The sequence below is a fragment of the Coregonus lavaretus genome (genome assembly GCF_964263955.1).
Source record: "Coregonus lavaretus genome assembly, chromosome: 9".
NCBI classification, from domain to species: Eukaryota; Metazoa; Chordata; class Actinopteri; order Salmoniformes; family Salmonidae; genus Coregonus; species Coregonus lavaretus.
Genome location: NC_139996.1, coordinates 5,584,807 through 5,605,033, shown reverse-complemented (window position 1 = coordinate 5,605,033; position 20,227 = coordinate 5,584,807). Strand labels below are relative to the sequence as shown.

General features: G+C 44.5%; 1 protein-coding gene across 1 annotated transcript in view; it reads left to right on the top strand.

The window, feature by feature from the left end:
• Positions 1–2,213: 2,213 nt before the first annotated feature.
• Positions 2,214–20,227, top strand: part of LOC311134632 (caprin-1-like) — a 38,982-nt gene continuing 20,968 nt past the window's right edge. Inside the window, exons 1-9 of the mRNA XM_084168367.1 lie at positions 2,214–2,358; positions 3,304–3,477; positions 8,187–8,249; positions 8,494–8,580; positions 9,486–9,733; positions 10,075–10,157; positions 18,026–18,163; positions 18,584–18,636; positions 18,913–18,996. Of these exons, the coding sequence (XP_084024493.1) occupies positions 3,304–3,477; positions 8,187–8,249; positions 8,494–8,580; positions 9,486–9,733; positions 10,075–10,157; positions 18,026–18,163; positions 18,584–18,636; positions 18,913–18,996 (930 nt within the window). The 5' untranslated portion in view covers positions 2,214–2,358. The remainder of the gene's footprint in view (positions 2,359–3,303; positions 3,478–8,186; positions 8,250–8,493; positions 8,581–9,485; positions 9,734–10,074; positions 10,158–18,025; positions 18,164–18,583; positions 18,637–18,912; positions 18,997–20,227) is intronic.

Below are 20,227 nucleotides of genomic sequence, written 5' to 3'. Positions count from 1 at the left end.
GGCCTATTTCCTGTAACTAGAGAGAGTGTGCTCTGGAGCAGCAATAGCCAGTCTCCTGCTTCCTGTCTATAATCTGAAGCAAAACCATTATTGGCTTATGTTGGAAGTTTAGTTCATCTCTCTTAGATGGAAATCCATCTGATTCATTCTGCCTCATTAGACTATTACCGTGGTGAACTTTGAGAGAATAGACCGGAGAGAGGAGAATCAAGTTGATGGTTTCACAAACTCCTGCTGATAAGGGCAGAGGTCAGAGCTTTAGCCAGGGTCGTGTTCGCCATGCATAAAATGGAAGAAAGCTGGCTGAAACAGGAGGGGACTACATGGGCTTGTCCAATAAGAAACGCTCATTTTTCTTTATTGCTTGCCTTAATGGTAGTTTAGAAAATGGAGGACGAACAGGGCAGCCCTGCTGTCTAACTGAAACACAGCAGGCTGCCATGGAGCGGAAATGAGTCACTCGTTGAAAGGGAGCATCGCTTCCCTTAGGGATCCTCCCATAATCAGTATTGTCCCTTGAAAAAACAGCCTTTCAATGGGCCAGTGCAATCAAAGAGCAGCGCGGCCATGTTAACTGCTTCCTGAATAAGCCAAACAAAACTGATTCCACATTCTTAAGGACTCTGGTTAGTTTGCACTGTTGGAGCGTTTGACGTTAAATACATGCTCTAATTTGAAGAAAAAACATCTGAATGTATTTCAGATGGACGTGAATTTTCATAGGAATAGAGAAGACCCCATAGACAGTGAGATTGTTTTATCTCCATTTTTGCAAATGGAGGGGAATTGTTTGTATAGCTAACTGTCATGTATCCAAATTGTATAAATTCCAATAATGTCTGTCACGGTTGGGTTATGTAAAAGCTGAGGCATAATGTTCAATTCATCCAATAGAAGAAAGGCCCGATAGTCCAAATATGACTTGTGACCAAATAAGCTTGATATCACATTTAGTAACTGGTGTATGACCATTTTTACTAGCAGTAGTAGTATACATAAGGTTCAGGAACTCCACAATAATTTTGAGCTAATATTCAATAAGAGGTGCAGGAACTCAAGAAGTAGAACATTTGAGGTGCCGGTACTCATAAGCCAAAACAGGTCAGGAATCTTGGTCACCAATCTGGCAGTCATAGACCTACTGTAGCCTTCAGTATACAGTACAGTTACTTTCCATGGCCAGTGTTGGAGAAGCTACTCTGAAAATATAGTTTACCAAGCTACCAATTACTTCACAATGGAAGACGTTAAGCTACACTAAAGCTACCCTTAAGAAAAATATAGTTTACTTAACTAAAGTTGCTTTTAAAAAGTAGTTCACTACATCCAAACTACTTAGTAATAAATTATCATATCTAAATCTGAAACGTCATAGACTACAAATTGCAAGGACAGATCACTCTGAAGTCAGATGTTAACAGAATGTGTAATTTAACTATTAAACACAAAAACTGTTTGAGAATTAGGCAGGTCTAATGCCTAAAAAGAAAGGAAATTCTTGCCTACTTTTCCCATATTTCCTCTTCTTCAGTAGTTAGCCACTGCATGGTAAAAAATAAATAAAAGTAATTAACTACTGAAACACTACCAACATTTGAATTTAGTTGCTCAACTATCACCAAGCTACTGCAAAATTAAATTAAATTACTAGTTGAACTACATGTAGTTGACTACCCCCCAACACTGTCCATGGTACATTACTGCCCTCTGCTGATCTACAGTAAATACATCGATCTCATCACCAAGCTACTGTTCATCTTCGCATTCCAAATTGTCGATTTAACAATGTCACAAAGATGTAGCTAGCAATAGGCTATTGTAATATGACAAACTTGAACCTAAATCAATGCATTGATTACAGACAACGTAGCAGCATTGTACAGTGCAAGAGCAAGAAATATACAGCGCACACACCATTTAGCTTGAACAAATCAATAGAAGTTATTTTGCAGATTTGGGGATTTTGGGCCAAGATTGGCTATGCGCATTTTTGCCCGTCTTAGAAATAGACAATCTGTTATGTACATTTTAATATTTCATCAACATACGAGTCTATAATTTGTATTTCGTAATTCAGTCTTTCACAAGCTGTCTCTATATCGTGTTTATTCCCCAGTTGATTTGTTTAGATCAGATCAGTCTGGTTCGTTCAGTCTGGCATATTTTCGGGCAGCCGAAAAGGGACCTTCTTCTTTATAAAGAGTTTCTTCACCAATCAAACCGTCTCAGTTGTCGGTGAGGCCGGCTGGGCGGATCCTCAGTATTGAAAGAGAAAAATAAAGCAACACAATAAAAACATATTGGCTATTGCATTTCTCTCGTGAACAAGCTCCACCGTGGATACATAGAGCATTAACGGTAAGCAAATATAAAGCTAGCCAAATGAACCTATTCGACAAGGAGGCGCAGCTATGCTATGCTAATGCTATGCTAACTTTAGCTAGCTGAGTTATCACATTGGACAGCGGGGTGCATCACGGCCAAAATTGGCTAACGTTCCTTGTCACGCGATGATTAGCTAGCTAATGAGCCACAATAGCTAAAACATTTTTAGTAACTAGCTAACGTTACATCTACATTGCATAATCTAATCAATCTAACCTCTGATCATACGTGTGATTGAGCCTAGATTTAGCTCATGTCCGCTAGCTAGTTATCTGGGCAAGCTGCATACCCGCGTGCTGCATAGTTGGAAAATCTGCTAGCTAACGATAAGGATCTCGGTTCGGCCTTATGCGATGACAGGCTAATTAACGTTAGCTAGCTATCTTATCGTCTTGGTAAGATTGAGCTGCACGTGGTAGCGAACTAGGTCAACTAATATTCTTGAAAGTGGTTAATAAGTTCATGAGCTATTTAAATGGTCCGGCGTGGGGCGGCTGGCAACACTTGATCTGTTCAATCAAGTGGACCATGTATGTAACTAACTAACGTTCGCTAACTTGTGGGCCTCAGATTTGTATTCCACCATGATGCCCATTGTTCTCCAATCCAAAGGCTAGATTACATTTGCAACTGTCATTCTCATTCCTCCCTCCTGGGCAAGTGACATGACTGAAATTATATGGACATAGATGGGCTTGCCACATAGATGGGCTTCCTTATGCTCAACCACAATTGAAAGTTGGCTACACCAGCAGTTATTTTGTTAGATGAGTAGGGCGGTTTCCTCGACACAGATTAAGCCTAGGCTAAAAAGCAAACTCAATGGAGTGTCCGGGAAACTTTCAAATCCAGCCATTGTTCCTCGTCTCCACCTCCATAACTAACTTATTTGATGTGCCTCTTGCTTTCTCTATTCAGATGCCCTCAGCGATGAATGGCAACAGGACAGTGCAGTCGGCCAGCCCAGATGTGGGATCTGCTCCTGGACAGATCACCCTGGGCGGAGGGCAGTCCTCTGGGGCCCAGACCGAGGCAATGAAGCAGGTCCTGGGCGTCGTCGACAAGAAGGTCCGCAACATGGAGAAGAAAAAGGTACATCTCCTTTTATTTTGGGGGAATGAAACTTCCACAAATGTGATGAGGGTGAAAAGTGGCCCCTGGGGGGTATTGGAGTAATAAAGTTACTTGGCCTTTTGATACCTCCATCTCTGGTGCCACCTCCTGCCATTGTGCCTTTGAGCAATACACCTAACCTGGGGTGTAATCATTAGTTCAAAACGTTTTGTAACAAATGAGAGTTCAGGCCTTGAATTGTGTGGCCCCTTGTGTGGCCGTAATGCCCCCTAAAAAAATCCATGCCCTTGGGCTGAATATAATAATTAGAACTCCCTTCTCCTGGCTGACAATCGCAGTGCTCTGAAGCACCTCTCACTCACATGGATTTCTCAGATATCTCAATTCTTATTAGCCAATGCCTGTCACGTGATCGGGTTCTTTTCACACTCATCGCAGCTCCGAAGTAGGCTACAAGTGAAGATGGGCACATCAGCGGGGCCGCAACGGCACGTATCGTTATCGAATTCTGAGGCGCATATTGAAGATGTTAGAAGAACTGTACACATTTTACTTTTTGTCAGCCAACAAGATGAACAACGAACACCAAAAGTATTAGCCTATGTCAATCTACTATCCCCCCCATAGTACAAAAGTTATATTCTATTAGTCAGCTTGTCGTTCTGTGCGAGAAATAAATATTCAAAAACAGACTCTGGGACAGTTGTCGGACGATAGACCCAATTAATACAACCACAAAGAAAAAAGAAAAAAAACAACGTTTAAAAGCAATGAGGCTGATGCAACTGATCAGAACGCTTAGCTTAAAATGTTGATAAACTATTAGGCTATTTCTTCACGTTAGAAAAGCAGCAATGCGCACATGGCAGTAGGCTATAAGGAATTAATGTTCCAAAATGCAATTGGCGGAAAACACTGTTCTCAAAAGCGCACTGCAAATGCGAGTGGTTTCAAATGACTGATGAAAAGGTCCTTTTTTTTTTAGAAAGAGGGAAGATTTTAAAAATGCAACAACTAGCATGGGTTGTTAATATGACTAGGATTGTCTTTGGTTGCTGGGACAACGAAAGACAGTTAAGAACATGCCATACTGGTTTCAGTGGCATATGAGGAAGTGTTTATAAAATAATCCACTTTAACATTCCTATGGTTGGAACACGGTAAGACATGCCTCATAAAATGACAAAGAAATGTCCAGGTTTTAAACAATTACCTTTATGGTTTAAATAGTTTCAAAATGTTGACTGCCTCTGGGTTAATGGCCTTGGTGCCCTGCCAGATTGGGTACTTCCTGAAGGCCAAATGGTCTTGCCCCTAAAATCACAAAAAATTCCAGGCCTGCGAGAGTTTTTATTGGACAAATTCAGGTAGGTCTCTCCCCATTTGGTTCCTAGTGAATACACCCCTGCTCTTCGGCTGACCCGGCACTGCTTCCAGCGTCTTTTCTGTAGTGTCTGGGGGGGGACTTGGGAATTAAAAACAGACTGCAAACAGACACATTTCTGTTTTTGATGGACAACCGTTACTTGTATCGTATTCTATGGATGCAGAGTGTGGCACTTTTGCTACTGCGCAGGCTCAGTGCCAACATTGTGCTGATCATGATGACCGCAGTTTCCTATCAGACAAGATCAATCAAGGCGCATTGCGTTATGCAATTCCTTCCAACTGTGGAGGAGGAGGAGGAGGAGAGGGGACTCTAAAATAGACACAGCTGTCCTAGCAAGTCATCCAGTACTGCAGACACAGCATCTTGCTTTTTTGCTCTCACTGCTTAGTTGCAACATCACCTCGTCTTCCCCGACATTACAGTTGCACAATCAAAGTGCAAGTCCCTCTCTGCAGACTGGCAGGCTAGCTCAGCTCAGTTTTCAAACTTTTCTTGCCCAGGGACCCCCACCCAGGCAAACCGACGACCCAGGGACCCCAATCATATGTTACAAGTAATCAACATTTTTAACAGTTCATTGGAAGAGAAAGTGTAAAATAACTTCAGCTGTGTTCGAATACTCATACTAACTGTACAATTTTGACTTAATTGAGGATGTAGTATGCTTATTGGTCATAGTATGGATATAGTTAGTATGCCAAAAGTTCCCGGATGTCGTACTACATTCGCCAAAATACAAGGTATACAAGCAGTGGACACTATTTCTGTGCTTTTAGGGCCCATAATGCGATTCTTCAGAAAATGGGCGTTGCTTCACCACATTTTCCGAATTAAAAAAAAAAAAATTTGCAGCAGAAGTCCGAGAGCGGATACAAATTCATTGCTTTAACTAATTATGACAAGTGTTAAATGTTGAGCAGTGTAATGACTTTTCAATGAAGTTACATTACACGTTATGTTGGCTGACAATTTGTTAGCTACGCTATCCTTACGAACTGCATAGCATATCATTACAGCAGCAGTATGTTAGCTAGCTGTCTAACGTTAGTTGGCTACTAATACATTGAACTTGCCAGTACATTAACTATATGCTATCTAACTAACTACCCAATCTAACTACTACTTGATTATTCACATCATTCATAGCTTAGCTAAGTGGTATAGTCTTTGTGCATTCTCAATGGACATTGTTAATTCGGGTGCGTTCGTAAATTCGCTCTGGCTATCTACTCTGATTTCAGAGCACTCTCATCTGTGTGTGCCAGAGCGCAGAATAACTGATGAATTTACGAACGCTCGACACCCGTTGAATACAGCTGGTGTCAGTAAACATTGGCAAAAAAAGCGTAATTAAATTCTTGCCAGCAGCACAGTTAGTCACCAACACTCTGGATAACATGAAAACAGTCTAACCAGCTCTGCTAGGATGAGTAAAATGGTCAGAGTGAGGTGTTCTCTCATTTGTACTGGAAGTAGCTAGCAGGCTAGCCAACGTTAGCCAGTTAGCTTGAGTGCTTGACTGCCGTTGTCAGGTCAGAACGCTCGGATCAACCCTACTCCTCGGCCAGCGCGTCCAGTGTGTGCTCTGAATTTTACTAACGGACAATCTGACAACGCTCTGGATTTACGAACGCCCAGAGCGCACTCTGGCACTCCAGATTTGAATTTACGAACACACCCGAAGTCGTAAGATGTCCTAGCTAGTAATTTGTTATGCTAACAAGCTAGCAAGAGGTAGCAACAGCATCAACTTCCGGTAGACAGGCGTAGCGCTAGTACACTCAACTGAAAGGATACCGTTAATTTACAGTATACTAAAATGAACTAATGGTATGTAGTGTGTGTATATACTCATTAAGTATAGAGTATGTTAGTATGGGTATTCGAACACAGCTATAATCTATTAGCTAGAAAGGTATCTTGGCGGCGTAGAGAGCATTTTGCAGTAAGGGGGGGGGGGGGATTCTCCCTTACTGTCTAGCTTTTATTTGATTGTTAGTTTTCAAAGATGGTATTATAAAAAAATATATATTGTTCAATATCTTTTCTGCATGCTTTCTATCGTTTAAATTGACACTGAAACTGTTTTTCCAAATTACTACTTTCTATACAGGAAAATGGGTCCAATTACTGTAATTTCCTTCATATTGAAGGAGATTTTGGCAATGAAGCCATTTTTATCTGTTTCCCCAGAGTCAGATGAACAGGAACCGCTATCATGCTAACTGTACCTGTAGACTTCCAGGCATTGTGCTAACGCTAGTTAGCATTGGCTCATGAAACTACCTCAAACCTCTTTTTTTTTTTTTATATTGGACACAGAGACATAATGTTTTTTATCCACGATGGTATTCTGTTGCAGCTAGCGATATTCAAATTATTTTTCACATCAAGAAATCCCAAAATATACCCCCCCCCCCCCTTGCCTTGTTTAGCAAGCTAGCTAGCAAGCCCGTTAGGCAGATAGACAGACAATTAATGATATGAGGCCTTATGTGTGAGTGTGTAGAATCAAACAAACGTTTAGCATCAAATATTTCATTTCATTTGGCAAAGAAGAAGCAATGTAGGTTTTTCAAGCACATGAAAAAAAAAAAAAACGTCTATGTTAGCTAACACTAGCATAATAACATGGCGACTGTCTGCAGGCAAAATTATGTTGGTTGGCGTTGATGTCTTGAAATGGCCAATAATAATCATTCTCCGTAATTGCATGAATTACCGGCCTAGTTGTAAAATCAACTTTATCTCAGTTTTAGCTAGGCTTTGTGTTCTCAGTGCGGCTGGTTGAGTAGGCAGGTTTGTGGTGTTTGCCAAAGCTGTTCTGAAGAAGTTGTCCATCTCATTAACTCACTAGCTGTCAAGCACACTTGTACTGTGTTGAGATGTATGGCGTTGCTCTGAGGTGTCAATAAACCTGTCATGTTTTTAGTGCAGCGTTACCGTGGTCCTCTGTAGTTCAATTGGTAGAGCATGGCGCTTGTAACGCCAGGGTAGTGGGTTCGATCCCCGGGACCACCATGCACGCATGACTGTAAGTCGCTTTGGATAAAAGCATCTGCTAAATGGCTTATTATTATTATTTACCGTGGGATTAGCAACCTGGGGATGAGGTTACCATTGGATATCTGTTGCAGGTTTTGATGTTTTTTTGGCCCTAACCATACACTTTAAACAACAACAATCCCACCAATCAGGAATGAGGATCGGGGCATCGCTTCCCACCTAAACCAACAACCGAGACATTTCAGCTCTTATCTTCTACTATGTAGAATTTAGTTTATTATTTCCATTAGATCAACATACTGTAATGGTTTTAATCCTCTCTGTCTCACAGGGCAAGCTGGACGATTATCAAGCCAGGAAGGACAAAGGGGAGCGTCTAAACCAGGACCAGCTGGTGGGTCAGCGTTCTACAACATACTGTATGAGTCCTATATCATCTGTAGTCACTGAGCTAACATTACTGGGTTGGTGTAAGCAAATTTTCCACTGCATTGCTTTCACCAATTAGCCGACGTCTTCAGTTCAGTCATTACTTCAAGGAAGCAGGAAGGAATGATGCAATACATTTTAAGACTTTGAACAGTATATGTTAGGCTTTCTGTGTTAACCAGTTTCCTCTGTCTCTCTCCTCTCTGAAGGATGCCCTGACCAAGTATCAGGAAGTGACTAATAACCTGGAGTTTGCCAGGGAGTTACAGAAGAGCTTCCTCTCACTGGGGCAAGATGTAAGCAAGACTCTTAACCACTAAACTGCTCCAGGGGGCGCTGCTCTGTGGCTGACCCTAGATTCCAACCCCTTTGCGGGGTTGTGTGTATTTCTTCTTGGGAGGTTAAAATGGCAATGGATGACAGTGTTCTTCTAACACTGGAGCTCTGGAACTAGTGTCTCTGGTGTTACCCCTGTGTCCGTTTTGTATTGATATGGCCAGCACCACACACTGGAGGTATATTATATTTTCAGCTTATTCATTACGTTGTGGTCCGACTCCCTGCTCTTTGTCCGGCAAACGGTACCGGAGCATCGGCTCTCGGACCAACAGGCTCCCCAAGCCATCAGACTGCTAAATAGCCAGACTGCTACATAGTCAATTAATGGTACTCAAACTATCTTGCACAGACCCTACGCACACTCACTAGACTATATATATATATACATATATACACACCTTACAAAACTCCCACACATTCACTACATAAAACACACGCAGACCAACACAACGCACATTCTCACACTTACTCATCATGTGCTGCTCTGTCCATTATTTTATTATCTATCCTGATGCCTAGTCACTTTGGTATTCGTACTTCCTGTATATAGCTCCACATTGAGCTGGTACTTCCTGTATATAGCTCCACATTGAGCTGGTACTTCCTGTATATAGCTCCACATTGAGCTGGTACTTCCTGTATATAGCTCCACATTGAGCTGGTACTTCCTGTATATAGCTCCACATTGTTCCTGTATATAGCTCCACATTGATCTGGGACTCCCAGTGTATATAGCTCCATTCTTCTGTATTTTAACTCTGCGTTGTTGGGAAGGGCTCGTAAGCAAGAATTTCACAGTGAAGTCTGTACCAGTTGTATTTGGCATGTGACAAATAACATGTGATTTCCCCCTCCTCTCCAGATCCAGAGGGTGGTGAAGAAGGCAGTGAGGCGGGAGCAGCTCCAGAGAGAAGAGTCTGAGCAGAAGAGGCTGAAGACGATCCTGGAGGTCCAGTTCCTCCTGGACAGGCTGGGGGAGGACCGTGTGAGGCAGGAGCTGAGACAGGGGGCCGCCGGGGGAGGCACCCCCTCACTACTCACCGACACGGAGCTCACTGCCCTGGATGAGCTCTATAAACTAGTGGGACCAGAACCACACCAAAACACCAGGTTAGACAGTGGGGGGAAAAAAGATATGTGGACGTTTTTTTTTTTTTTTACTATAACTTTCCTTTCTCATGAAAACATGTCTTGGTTTCAGGAGAGGGCTTCTCAGCCCATCTGTCGAATAATTTACATACCATGAACATGATGGTCAACTTCGATGTTTAGAAGCTGGGGTTTCACTTTTTTGACAACCCCGATTTGAGAGGGAATTGCAACTCAAGCCTTACCAAGACGTTTGTGTCAATGTTGCACTCAATAAAACTGCAGGAGCATTGAACAAGCTGTGGGGGGGGGGGGTATCCATTTTTCTTTCACAAGTTCCAACTTTACCACTCCTATTGCAGGTTTACTGAGCAGTACGAGGAGGCTTCTCAACACCTCATGGATCTGTTGGAGGGGAAGGACAAAGCTGTGGCAGGAACTACATGTAAGTCTTAACCAACAACTGCCTGGGTGTGTGTTCAGTGACGTGAAAAGTTCTGAATGTTGCAGATGGAATGAATAGAGCTGAGAGGATTCTCTATTCTATCTGAATATCATTTCTGTTCTACACGATACCTTTTTTAATGTTCTGTGACTGTAGATCCTCATTAACAAGTCCCTCTGCAATTGTCTCTGTGTGGATGGAAGCTACTGGAAATAATTTAATTTAGATATTTTTTTAATCTAAATGCCAGTGGTTGTCAAGTAGCATTGCTAGGTTTTTTTTGTCTTCCAGTTTGGCCATAGCCTGCTCCCAGATCAAATATATCTGGGACCAGGCTAGTTTGGCCAATGACTTTGTCTAATATTTGTTCTCTAGACAGGAAATACATTTAATTATTCAGGAAGACTCGCAGTGTTATCATTTAGTTACCCAGTAGGTGGCGATATATTTGGCAGGATATTGTGGCAATGGCAAATGGCTTTATAACTCCATGATCAGAAAAGACTGAAAGGATTGTGTGAGTGTGTTTGGACTTGCCACTGGATGCTTAGAGCTGGCAGTAACTATCCACTGTCTGTCACACAACTCGTTGATGACAAGATGTCTCCTTCATATCCTGAGGTGTCTGCCTTCAGAGAGAGATCATGGAGACCTAAAGGCAACCCAGTTCCCATCTGTTCTGTTATTTCCAAGGCCTTGTACAGTAGATATGAGGGTGCATTCTGCATGAGTAATCATGTCCTAGGGGGTATAGGCTATAAGAGTGTTGGTTTGAGATTGCTGAGGCCTTGGGGGACACAGTGACGTGTTCTGGTGTTGAATGCTGAGGGCTTCTCCATACTCAGCCAGGGCAGGATGCCCCATCCCTGTGGTCCAGTAGACGACTATAGGGCAGGGTGCCCCGTCCCTGTGGTCCAGTAGACGACTATAGGGCAGGGTGCCAGTTGCCCCGTCCCTGTGGTCCAGTAGACGACTATAGGGCAGGGTGCCAGTTGCCCCATCCCTGTGGTCCAGTGGTCGACTATAGGGCAGGGTGCCCCGTCCCTGTGGTCCAGTAGACGACTATAGGGCAGGGTGCCAGTTGCCCCATCCCTGTGGTCCAGTGGTCGACTATAGGGCAGGGTGCCCCGTCCCTGTGGTCCAGTAGACGACTATAGGGCAGGGTGCCCCGTCCCCTGTGGTCCAGTAGACGACTATAGGGCAGGGTGCCAGTTGCCCCATCCCTGTGGTCCAGTAGACGACTATAGGGCAGGGTGCCAGTTGCCCCATCCCTGTGGTCCAGTAGATGACTATAGGGCAGGGTGCCCCGTCCCTGTGGTCCAGTAGACGACTATAGGGCAGGGTGCCAGTTGCCCCATCCCTGTGGTCCAGTAGACGACTATAGGGCAGGGTGCCAGTTGCCCCATCCCTGTGGTCCAGTAGATGACTATAGGGCAGGGTGCCCCGTCCCTGTGGTCCAGTAGACGACTATAGGGCAGGGTGCCAGTTGCCCCATCCCTGTGGTCCAGTAGACGACTATAGGGCAGGGTGCCAGTTGCCCCATCCCTGTGGTCCAGTAGATGACTATAGGGCAGGGTGCCCCGTCCCTGTGGTCCAGTAGACGACTATAGGGCAGGGTGCCAGTTGCCCCATCCCTGTGGTCCAGTAGACGACTATAGGGCAGGGTGCCAGTTGCCCCGTCCCCTGTGGTCCAGTAGACGACTATAGGGCAGGGTGCCAGTTGCCCCATCCCTGTGGTCCAGTAGACGACTATAGGGCAGGGTGCCCCATCCCTGTGGTCCAGTAGACGACTATAGGGCAGGGTGCCAGTTGCCCCATCCCTGTGGTCCAGTAGACGACTATAGGGCAGGGTGCCCCGTCCCCTGTGGTCCAGTAGACGACTATAGGGCAGGGTGCCAGTTGCCCCGTCCCTGTGGTCCAGTAGACGACTATAGGGCAGGGTGCCAGTTGCCCCGTCCCCTGTGGTCCAGTAGATGACTATAGGGCAGGGTGCCCCATCCCTGTGGTCCAGTAGATGACTATAGGGCAGGGTGCCAGTTGCCCCATCCCTGTGGTCCAGTAGACGACTATAGGGCAGGGTGCCCCGTCCCTGTGGTCCAGTAGACGACTATAGGGCAGGGTGCCCCATCCCTGTGGTCCAGTAGATGACTATAGGGCAGGGTGCCAGTTGCCCCATCCCTGTGGTCCAGTAGACGACTATAGGGCAGGGTGCCAGTTGCCCCATCCCTGTGGTCCAGTAGACGACTATAGGGCAGGGTGCCAGTTGCCCCATCCCTGTGGTCCAGTAGACGACTATAGGGCAGGGTGCCAGTTGCCCCATCCCTGTGGTCCAGTAGACGACTATAGGGCAGGGTGCCAGTTGCCCCGTCCCCTGAGGTCCAGCAGACGACTAAAGGGCAGGGTGCCAGTTGCCCCGTCCCCTGTGGTCCAGTAGACGACTATAGGGCAGGGTGCCCCATCCCTGTGGTCCAGTAGACGACTATAGGGCAGGGTGCCAGTTGCCCCATCCCTGTGGTCCAGTAGACGACTATAGGGCAGGGTGCCAGTTGCCCCGTCCCCTGTGGTCCAGTAGACGACTATAGGGCAGGGTGCCCCATCCCTGTGGTCCAGTAGACGACTATAGGGCAGGGTGCCCCATCCCTGTGGTCCAGTAGACGACTATAGGGCAGGGTGCCAGTTGCCCCATCCCTGTGGTCCAGTAGACGACTATAGGGCAGGGTGCCCCGTCCCTGTGGTCCAGTAGACGACTATAGGGCAGGGTGCCCCGTCCCTGTGGTCCAGTAGACGACTATAGGGCAGGGTGCCCCGTCCCCTGTGGTCCAGTAGACGACTATAGGGCAGGGTGCCAGTTGCCCCGTCCCCTGAGGTCCAGCAGACGACTATAGGGCAGGGTGCCAGTTGCCCCGTCCCCTGTGGTCCAGTAGATGACTATAGGGCAGGGTGCCCCATCCCTGTGGTCCAGTAGATGACTATAGGGCAGGGTGCCAGTTGCCCCATCCCTGTGGTCCAGTAGACGACTATAGGGCAGGGTGCCCCGTCCCTGTGGTCCAGTAGACGACTATAGGGCAGGGTGCCAGTTGCCCCATCCCTGTGGTCCAGTAGATGACTATAGGGCAGGGTGCCAGTTGCCCCATCCCTGTGGTCCAGTAGATGACTATAGGGCAGGGTGCCCCGTCCCTGTGGTCCAGTAGACGACTATAGGGCAGGGTGCCCCGTCCCTGTGGTCCAGTAGACGACTATAGGGCAGGGTGCCCCGTCCCTGTGGTCCAGTAGACGACTATAGGGCAGGGTGCCCCATCCCTGTGGTCCAGTAGATGACTATAGGGCAGGGTGCCCCGTCCCTGTGGTCCAGTAGACGACTATAGGGCAGGGTGCCCCATCCCTGTGGTCCAGTAGACGACTATAGGGCAGGGTGCCAGTTGCCCCATCCCTGTGGTCCAGTAGACGACTATAGGGCAGGGTGCCAGTTGCCCCATCCCTGTGGTCCAGTAGACGACTATAGGGCAGGGTGCCAGTTGCCCCATCCCTGTGGTCCAGTAGACGACGATAGGGCAGGGTGCCAGTTGCCCCATCCCTGTGGTCCAGTAGACGACTATAGGGCAGGGTGCCAGTCAGTGGCCCCAGTATCGCCTGCCCTGTGGTCCTCAAAAAGTTATACAGCTGCACCATTGAGAACATCTTGACTGGCTGCATCACCGCTTGGTACGGCAACTGCTTGGCATCTGACCGCAAGGGGCTACAGAGGGTGACGTGGATATCCCAGTACATCACTGGGGCCGAGCTCCATGCCACTCTGTCAGGCGGTGTGAAAGGAAGGCCCGGAAAATGTTTAAAGGGCAGACCATCATTTTGACTCATTGTCTAATGCTCCCGATTAGTTTTCCCAAGATGTTCCCCTTCAAGTGATCCCAATGGTTTAATCCAGAACATATCTCTATAACCTAGCAGCAAGCTGCAGTTGCTTGTTGAGCCTGTGTGGAAGATGGAGAACCATAGTCAAGGTTCTACTGTTAGGGTAAGATAATAATAATAATAATATGCCATTTAGCAGACGCTTTTATCCAAAGCGACTTACAGTCATGCGTGCATACATTTTTTTTGTGTATGGGTGGTCCCGGGGATCGAACCCACTACCTTGGCGTTACAAGCGCCGTGCTCTACCAGCTGAGCTACAGAGGACCACAAGATGAATGATGTATGCAGACTCCAGCCACTCAAGCCAAAGACTGTTCTCTCTGCTTCCGTGAGGCAAGAAGTACCGATGCATCAAGTCCGGAACCTACAGGACCCTGAACAGCTTCTATCCCCCAAGCCATAACACTACTAGTCTGGAACCTACAGGACCCTGAACAGCTTCTATCCCCCAAGCCATAACACTACTAAATAGCTAACAGTGGCTACTTTTTTGCACTGTCTCTCACAGGACCCTACACACTCATATATGCGCGCGCGCACACACACACACACACACACACACACATAGATTAAATATATGCAGTAGTGGTAACTGTGGGCTTTAATCTTACTCTTTTAAATTTGTAATGGTAGAATGCCCAAGGTGCAATGTCGAAATTGGGTAGTCCATCGTCATTGTCATGTCAGTCATTGCATTTGTAACTTGTCAGAAATGTCCAGATCAACTAGCCCATTTTAGCTAGTGGTTTTTTTTTTTTTTTTAGCCCATAGATTTTGTTGTAATGTTTGAGTCACTCAAATATCACATGAATACACATTAGACGTGACAAAACGTATAGAATTGCAAGAAAATGTGTTTTTAAAACTGCTAAATCTTCTCTGCACCCCATGACAAATGTGTAGAATTGCAGGAAATAAGCTTTAAACCTGCTTTAAATGTTTTCTCCACCAACGAGGGGTGGGAACAGTGTGTGTCATGAACAGTGCTTGTGGCCATAGAAAGAGACATGGTGTGCAGGGGGGCACGGGATGTTCCTCAATGCTGGAAGGGGGCCCTGAGTGGAAAAAGTTTGGGAACTAATATATCTTGATTTAGATAAGTATTCAACCCCCTGAGTCAATGCATGTTAGAATCAGCTTTGGCAGCGATTACAGCTGTGAGTCTTTATGGGTAATTCTCTAAGAGCTTTGCATACCTGTACTGTACAATATTTTCCAATTTTTTTTATTATTTGAGAAATTCTTCAAGCTCTCAAGTTGGTTGTCGATCATTGCTAGACAGCCATTTTTATGTCTTGCCACAGATTTGGAAGTCAAAACTGTAATTAGGCCACTCTGGAACATTCAGTGTTGTCTAGGTAACCAACTCCAGCGTATATTTGGCCTTGTGTTTTAGGTTATTGTCCTGCTGAAAGGTGAATGTGTCTGTGTCTGTTGGAAAGCAGACTGGATTCTGCCTGTGCTTAGTTCTATTCCGTTTCTTGTTATCCTAAAAAAAACTCTCCCTAGTCCTTGCCAATGACAAGCATACCCATAATATGATGCAGCCACCACCATGCTTGAAAATATGAAGTGGTACTCAGTGACGTGTTGGATTTGCCCCCAAACATAACGCTTTGTGTTCAGGACGAAAAGTTAATTTCTTTGCCATATTTTTTGCAGTATTACTTTAGTGCCTTATTCCAAACAGGATGCATGTTTTGTAATATTTTTGTTCTGTACATGCTTCTTCCTTTTCACTGTCATTTATGTTGTGGAGTACCTACAATGTTGTTAATCCATCCTCAGTTTTCTCCTATCACAGCCATTCAACAACTCTGTAACTGTTTTTAATCAGTTTTAATCACCAATGGCCTCATGGGGAAATCCCTGTGCAGTTTCCTTCCTCTCCGGCAACTGAGTTAGGAAGGACGCCTGTGTAGGGTCGCTCAGCCCCAGAAGTGACTCTTATCAACTGTATGCAAGAATTTGCTGTGTGTCGTCTTAGGAATTCAACATTCTCTGTGTCGTCTTGGGAATTCAACATTCTCTATGTTGGTCTTGCCAACCTTCATTGTCACACCTCTGAGAAGCAGAGTTTACATCATGTAGGTCTATCTGATTGGATGTTTAACTTTACAGTAATGCTATTGGCCATCAACTCAGGTTTTGAATCCTAACAACTCAGATGCTTATAAAAGGGTCTTAGATTCATTGTTCTATCTCTTATGTGTTCCTGACCTGCTGTGGTGAGATTCTCTCTCTCTCTCTCCATGCTTAGAAAAATGCTTTGTACCTTTTTAAGTTTATGCCTTGTGAATCCATTCATTTTACAAAGTAATTAAATACACTTGTATTTAGAATTCTATTCTCAGACATTTCTTAATTGCCTACTACTGTAACTCAACTGTAGTCTTCTTGCATATTATTATTTATCTTATGGAGTCCGATAAAGATGTCATTTAATGGGCTAATGGCTTAGTCTTAATTCGAGTCGCATGTGAGGTATTTATAATAGCATACTTTTTAAATATGACTGTCCACTACACCTGTATCTTAGTAGTAACTGGGTGTATTGATACACCATCCCAAAGTGTAATTAATAACTACACCATGCTCAAAGGGATATATATTCAATGTCTGCTTTTTACCAATAGGTGCCCTACTTTGCGAGGCATTGGAAAACCTCCCTGGTCTTTGTGGTTGAATCTGTGTTTGAAATTCACTGCTCGACTGAGGGACCTTACAATTATCTTTGTGTGGGGTACAGAGATGAGGTAGTAATTTTAAAAAATCACGTTAAAACACTATTGCACACAGTGAGTCCATGCAACTTTTGTAAACTTGTTAAGCAAATGTTTACTCCTGAACTTATATAGGATTGCCATAACAAAAGGGTTGAATACTTATTGACTCAAGACATTTCAGCTTTTCATTTTTAATTAATTTGTAAACCTTTCTAAAAAAAAAAACAACAACAACAACATTTTTTCCACTTTGACATTATGGGGTACTGTGTGTAGGCCAGTGACACACAATCTCAATTTAATCCATTTTAAATTCAGGCTGTAACAACAAAATGTGGAAAAAGTCAAGGAGTGTGAATACTTTCTGAAGGCACTGTATGCTGCTGCTCTGGTTATCATATCCTGATCAGTGGAGGCTGCAGAGGGGATGGCTGCTCATAATGTCTGGAACGGCGCAAATGGAATGGCATCAAACACATGGAAACCATGTGTCTGACGTATTCGATTCCCATTCCGCTCCAGCCATTACCACGAGCCCGTCCTCCCCAATGAAGGTCCCACCAACCTCCTGTGATTGGAACTGACCCTGTGTATATAGTTTCTAATTTCTCATGTTTTTCCTTTTATTTCTATTTCTCGTGTTTTTTGTTCTACCTAATGTTATTTTTTAGTACTACATTGATAGATTACTGCATTGTTGTGTTTAGAGCTAGCAAGAAAGGCATTTCACTGTACTTGTGCACGTGACATTTTAAAACTTGAAACCGTAGACGGCAATAGGGCAGGATGCCAATCAGTGGCCCCAGTATCGCCTGCCCTCTGGTCCCACACAGAGGACCCATTCACACACAACAGCACTTAACAGCTCTACAGCCATATAAGTGACCCCATTCTGCTTAACGAGGTTAGAAACCCCCCCCTCTCTTGGAGAACTGCCTTATAATAGGCAAGTTGTAGTGCATGGTTGAAACGAGCAGATTCTCTGGTTAGATCTGTCCACCATCATATTGCATTGTAGATGTCAACAGTGTAGTGTGTGTTTGAATGGAGTTCCTATTGTTGCTGATGGCTCCATCATAGTTTGGGTCGGCATGATGGTTTAAAAAGGGTATCAGATGGTCCCTTTCTGGCATCAGCAGGCACTGACTAGCCTAGTGGAAGTTTTGTACATTGACATGTTATGTTATGGTGTTTCTGATGGTATTCTCAATTCCCCTCCCCACCCAGACAAAGCGCTGAAGGACATCCTGGACCGGGTGCTGCTAAGCGGGTACTTTGACCAAGCCCAGTCCCACCAGAATGGAGTGTGTGAGGAGGAAGAGCCGGCTGTAGTCAAGGAGACTGAGGAGCAGGCCGTCGACCCAGGTCAAAATCTTTGACGTTGGCGTTTAGAAATGTGCACTTTGAGTTATAAATTGACCAAGTTATATATTTTCTGTTTGCTAAACTGGTCTCTTTCCATCCTTAGAAATGTGCACTTTTTTTTCCCCATTTATTTTTAAATGACAAAGCAATACCCATGTAGCTGTTGGCGAAAGTACACTTTTTAGTTGGTTAATTTGTAATCAAGTTGTAAGCAATACAAATGTAGTTAGCTTAAGTGCACTTTTCAAAGTTAATTTGTAAGCAATACAAAATGTAGCTGTTAGCTCCTTTTTTAAGTTTGTTGTATTGTATTTTTGTTATTTTACCACCACTACAAATTTCCCAATTGGGACAATAAAGATGTTGGTTGATTTGAACATCTTTCGTCCTGCGTTCTGAAAGTTATTTTTCTCTTTCCAGAGGGAGAAATAGTTGACGATTACATAGAGCCCGTTGAGGTGGAAGCTACAGAGGTGAGAGGACTTCCTACCCTGGGTCGTGTTGATTAGAGCCTCATTTTGGCCAAACTTAAAACGATAAAAAAAAAAAAATGCATTTTGTGACGGAAAACTAAAATGAGTGCTTCTTATTGGACACATTTAATTCAGATAGTACCACTCAATTTCACTGATTTCAGAGCTTCTTTTTTTTCTTCCTTCCGTTTAGTACCTACTGAACACGACCCTTCTATTTCAGTTCTTATGACTTGGCTAGTTTGTGACGGCGGCCATCTTGTTTCTGTGTTTCAGTTCGTTAACAGACAGTTCATTCCAGACACCACATACAGCAGCTGCGACAAGGAGCAAGGAGATGAGTGGACCTCAGAAACGGAGGTATGTATGTATGCTGCTCGCCTGTTCCTGACCACTACTTCCTACAGTCCACTGGTTTCCTCTCCTCACCATCACACAGCACTCACTAAAAGCTGATGGGTACCTTTTTTTCTTTGTTGATTAAAAAAATAAATGAATTATGAATGTTTTTCAGTTTAACAGACAGCATCTATTAAAGATCAGTGTCCATTGCACATGCCCCACACAAACTATATATATGTGTGTGTGTACAATTGAAGTCAGAGGTTTACATACACCTTAGCCAAATACATTTAAACTCAGTTTTTCACAATTCCTGACATTTTAATCCTAGTAGAAATTCCCTGTCTTAGGTCAGTTAGGATCACCACTTTATTTTAAGAATGTGAAATGTCAGAATAATAGTAGAGTGATTTATTTCAGCTTTCATTTCTTTCATCACATTCCCAGTGGGTCAGAAGTTTACATGCACTCAATTAGTATTTGGTAGCATTGCCTTTCAATTGTTTAACTTGGGTCAGACGTTTCGGGTAGCCTTCCACAAGCTTCCCACAATAAGTTGGGTGAATTTTGGCCCATTCCTCCTGACAGAGCTGGTGTAACTGAGTCAGATTTGTAGGCCTCCTTGCTCGCACATGCTTTTTCAGTTCTGCCCACAAATGTTCTACAGGATTGAGGTCAGGGCTTTGTGATGGCCACTCCAATACCTTGACTTTGTTGTCCTTAAGCAAACCGGAGTCTGGCTTTTTTATGGCGGTTTTGGAGCAGTGGCTTCTTCCTTGCTGAGCGGCCTTTCAAGTTATGTCGATATAGGACTCGTTTTACTGTGGATATAGGTACTTTTGTACCTGTTTCCTCCAGCATCTTCACAAGGTCCTTTGCTGTTGTTCTGGGATTGATTTGCACTTTTCGCACCAAAGTACGTTCATTTCTAGGAGACAGAATGCGTCTCCTTCCTGAGCTGTATGACGGCTGCGTGGTCCCATGGTGTTTATACTTGCGTACTATTGTTTGTACAGATGAACGTGGTACCTTCAGGCGTTTGGAAATTGCTCCCAAGGATGAACCAGACTTGTGGAGGTCTACACACTTTTTTCTGAGGTCTTGGCTGATTTCTTTTGATTTTCCCATGTCAAGAAAAGAGGCACTGAGTTTGAAGGTAGGCCTTGAAATACATCCACAGGTACATCTCCAATTGACTCAAATGATGTCAATTAGCCTATCAGAAGCTTCTAAAGCCATGACATCATTT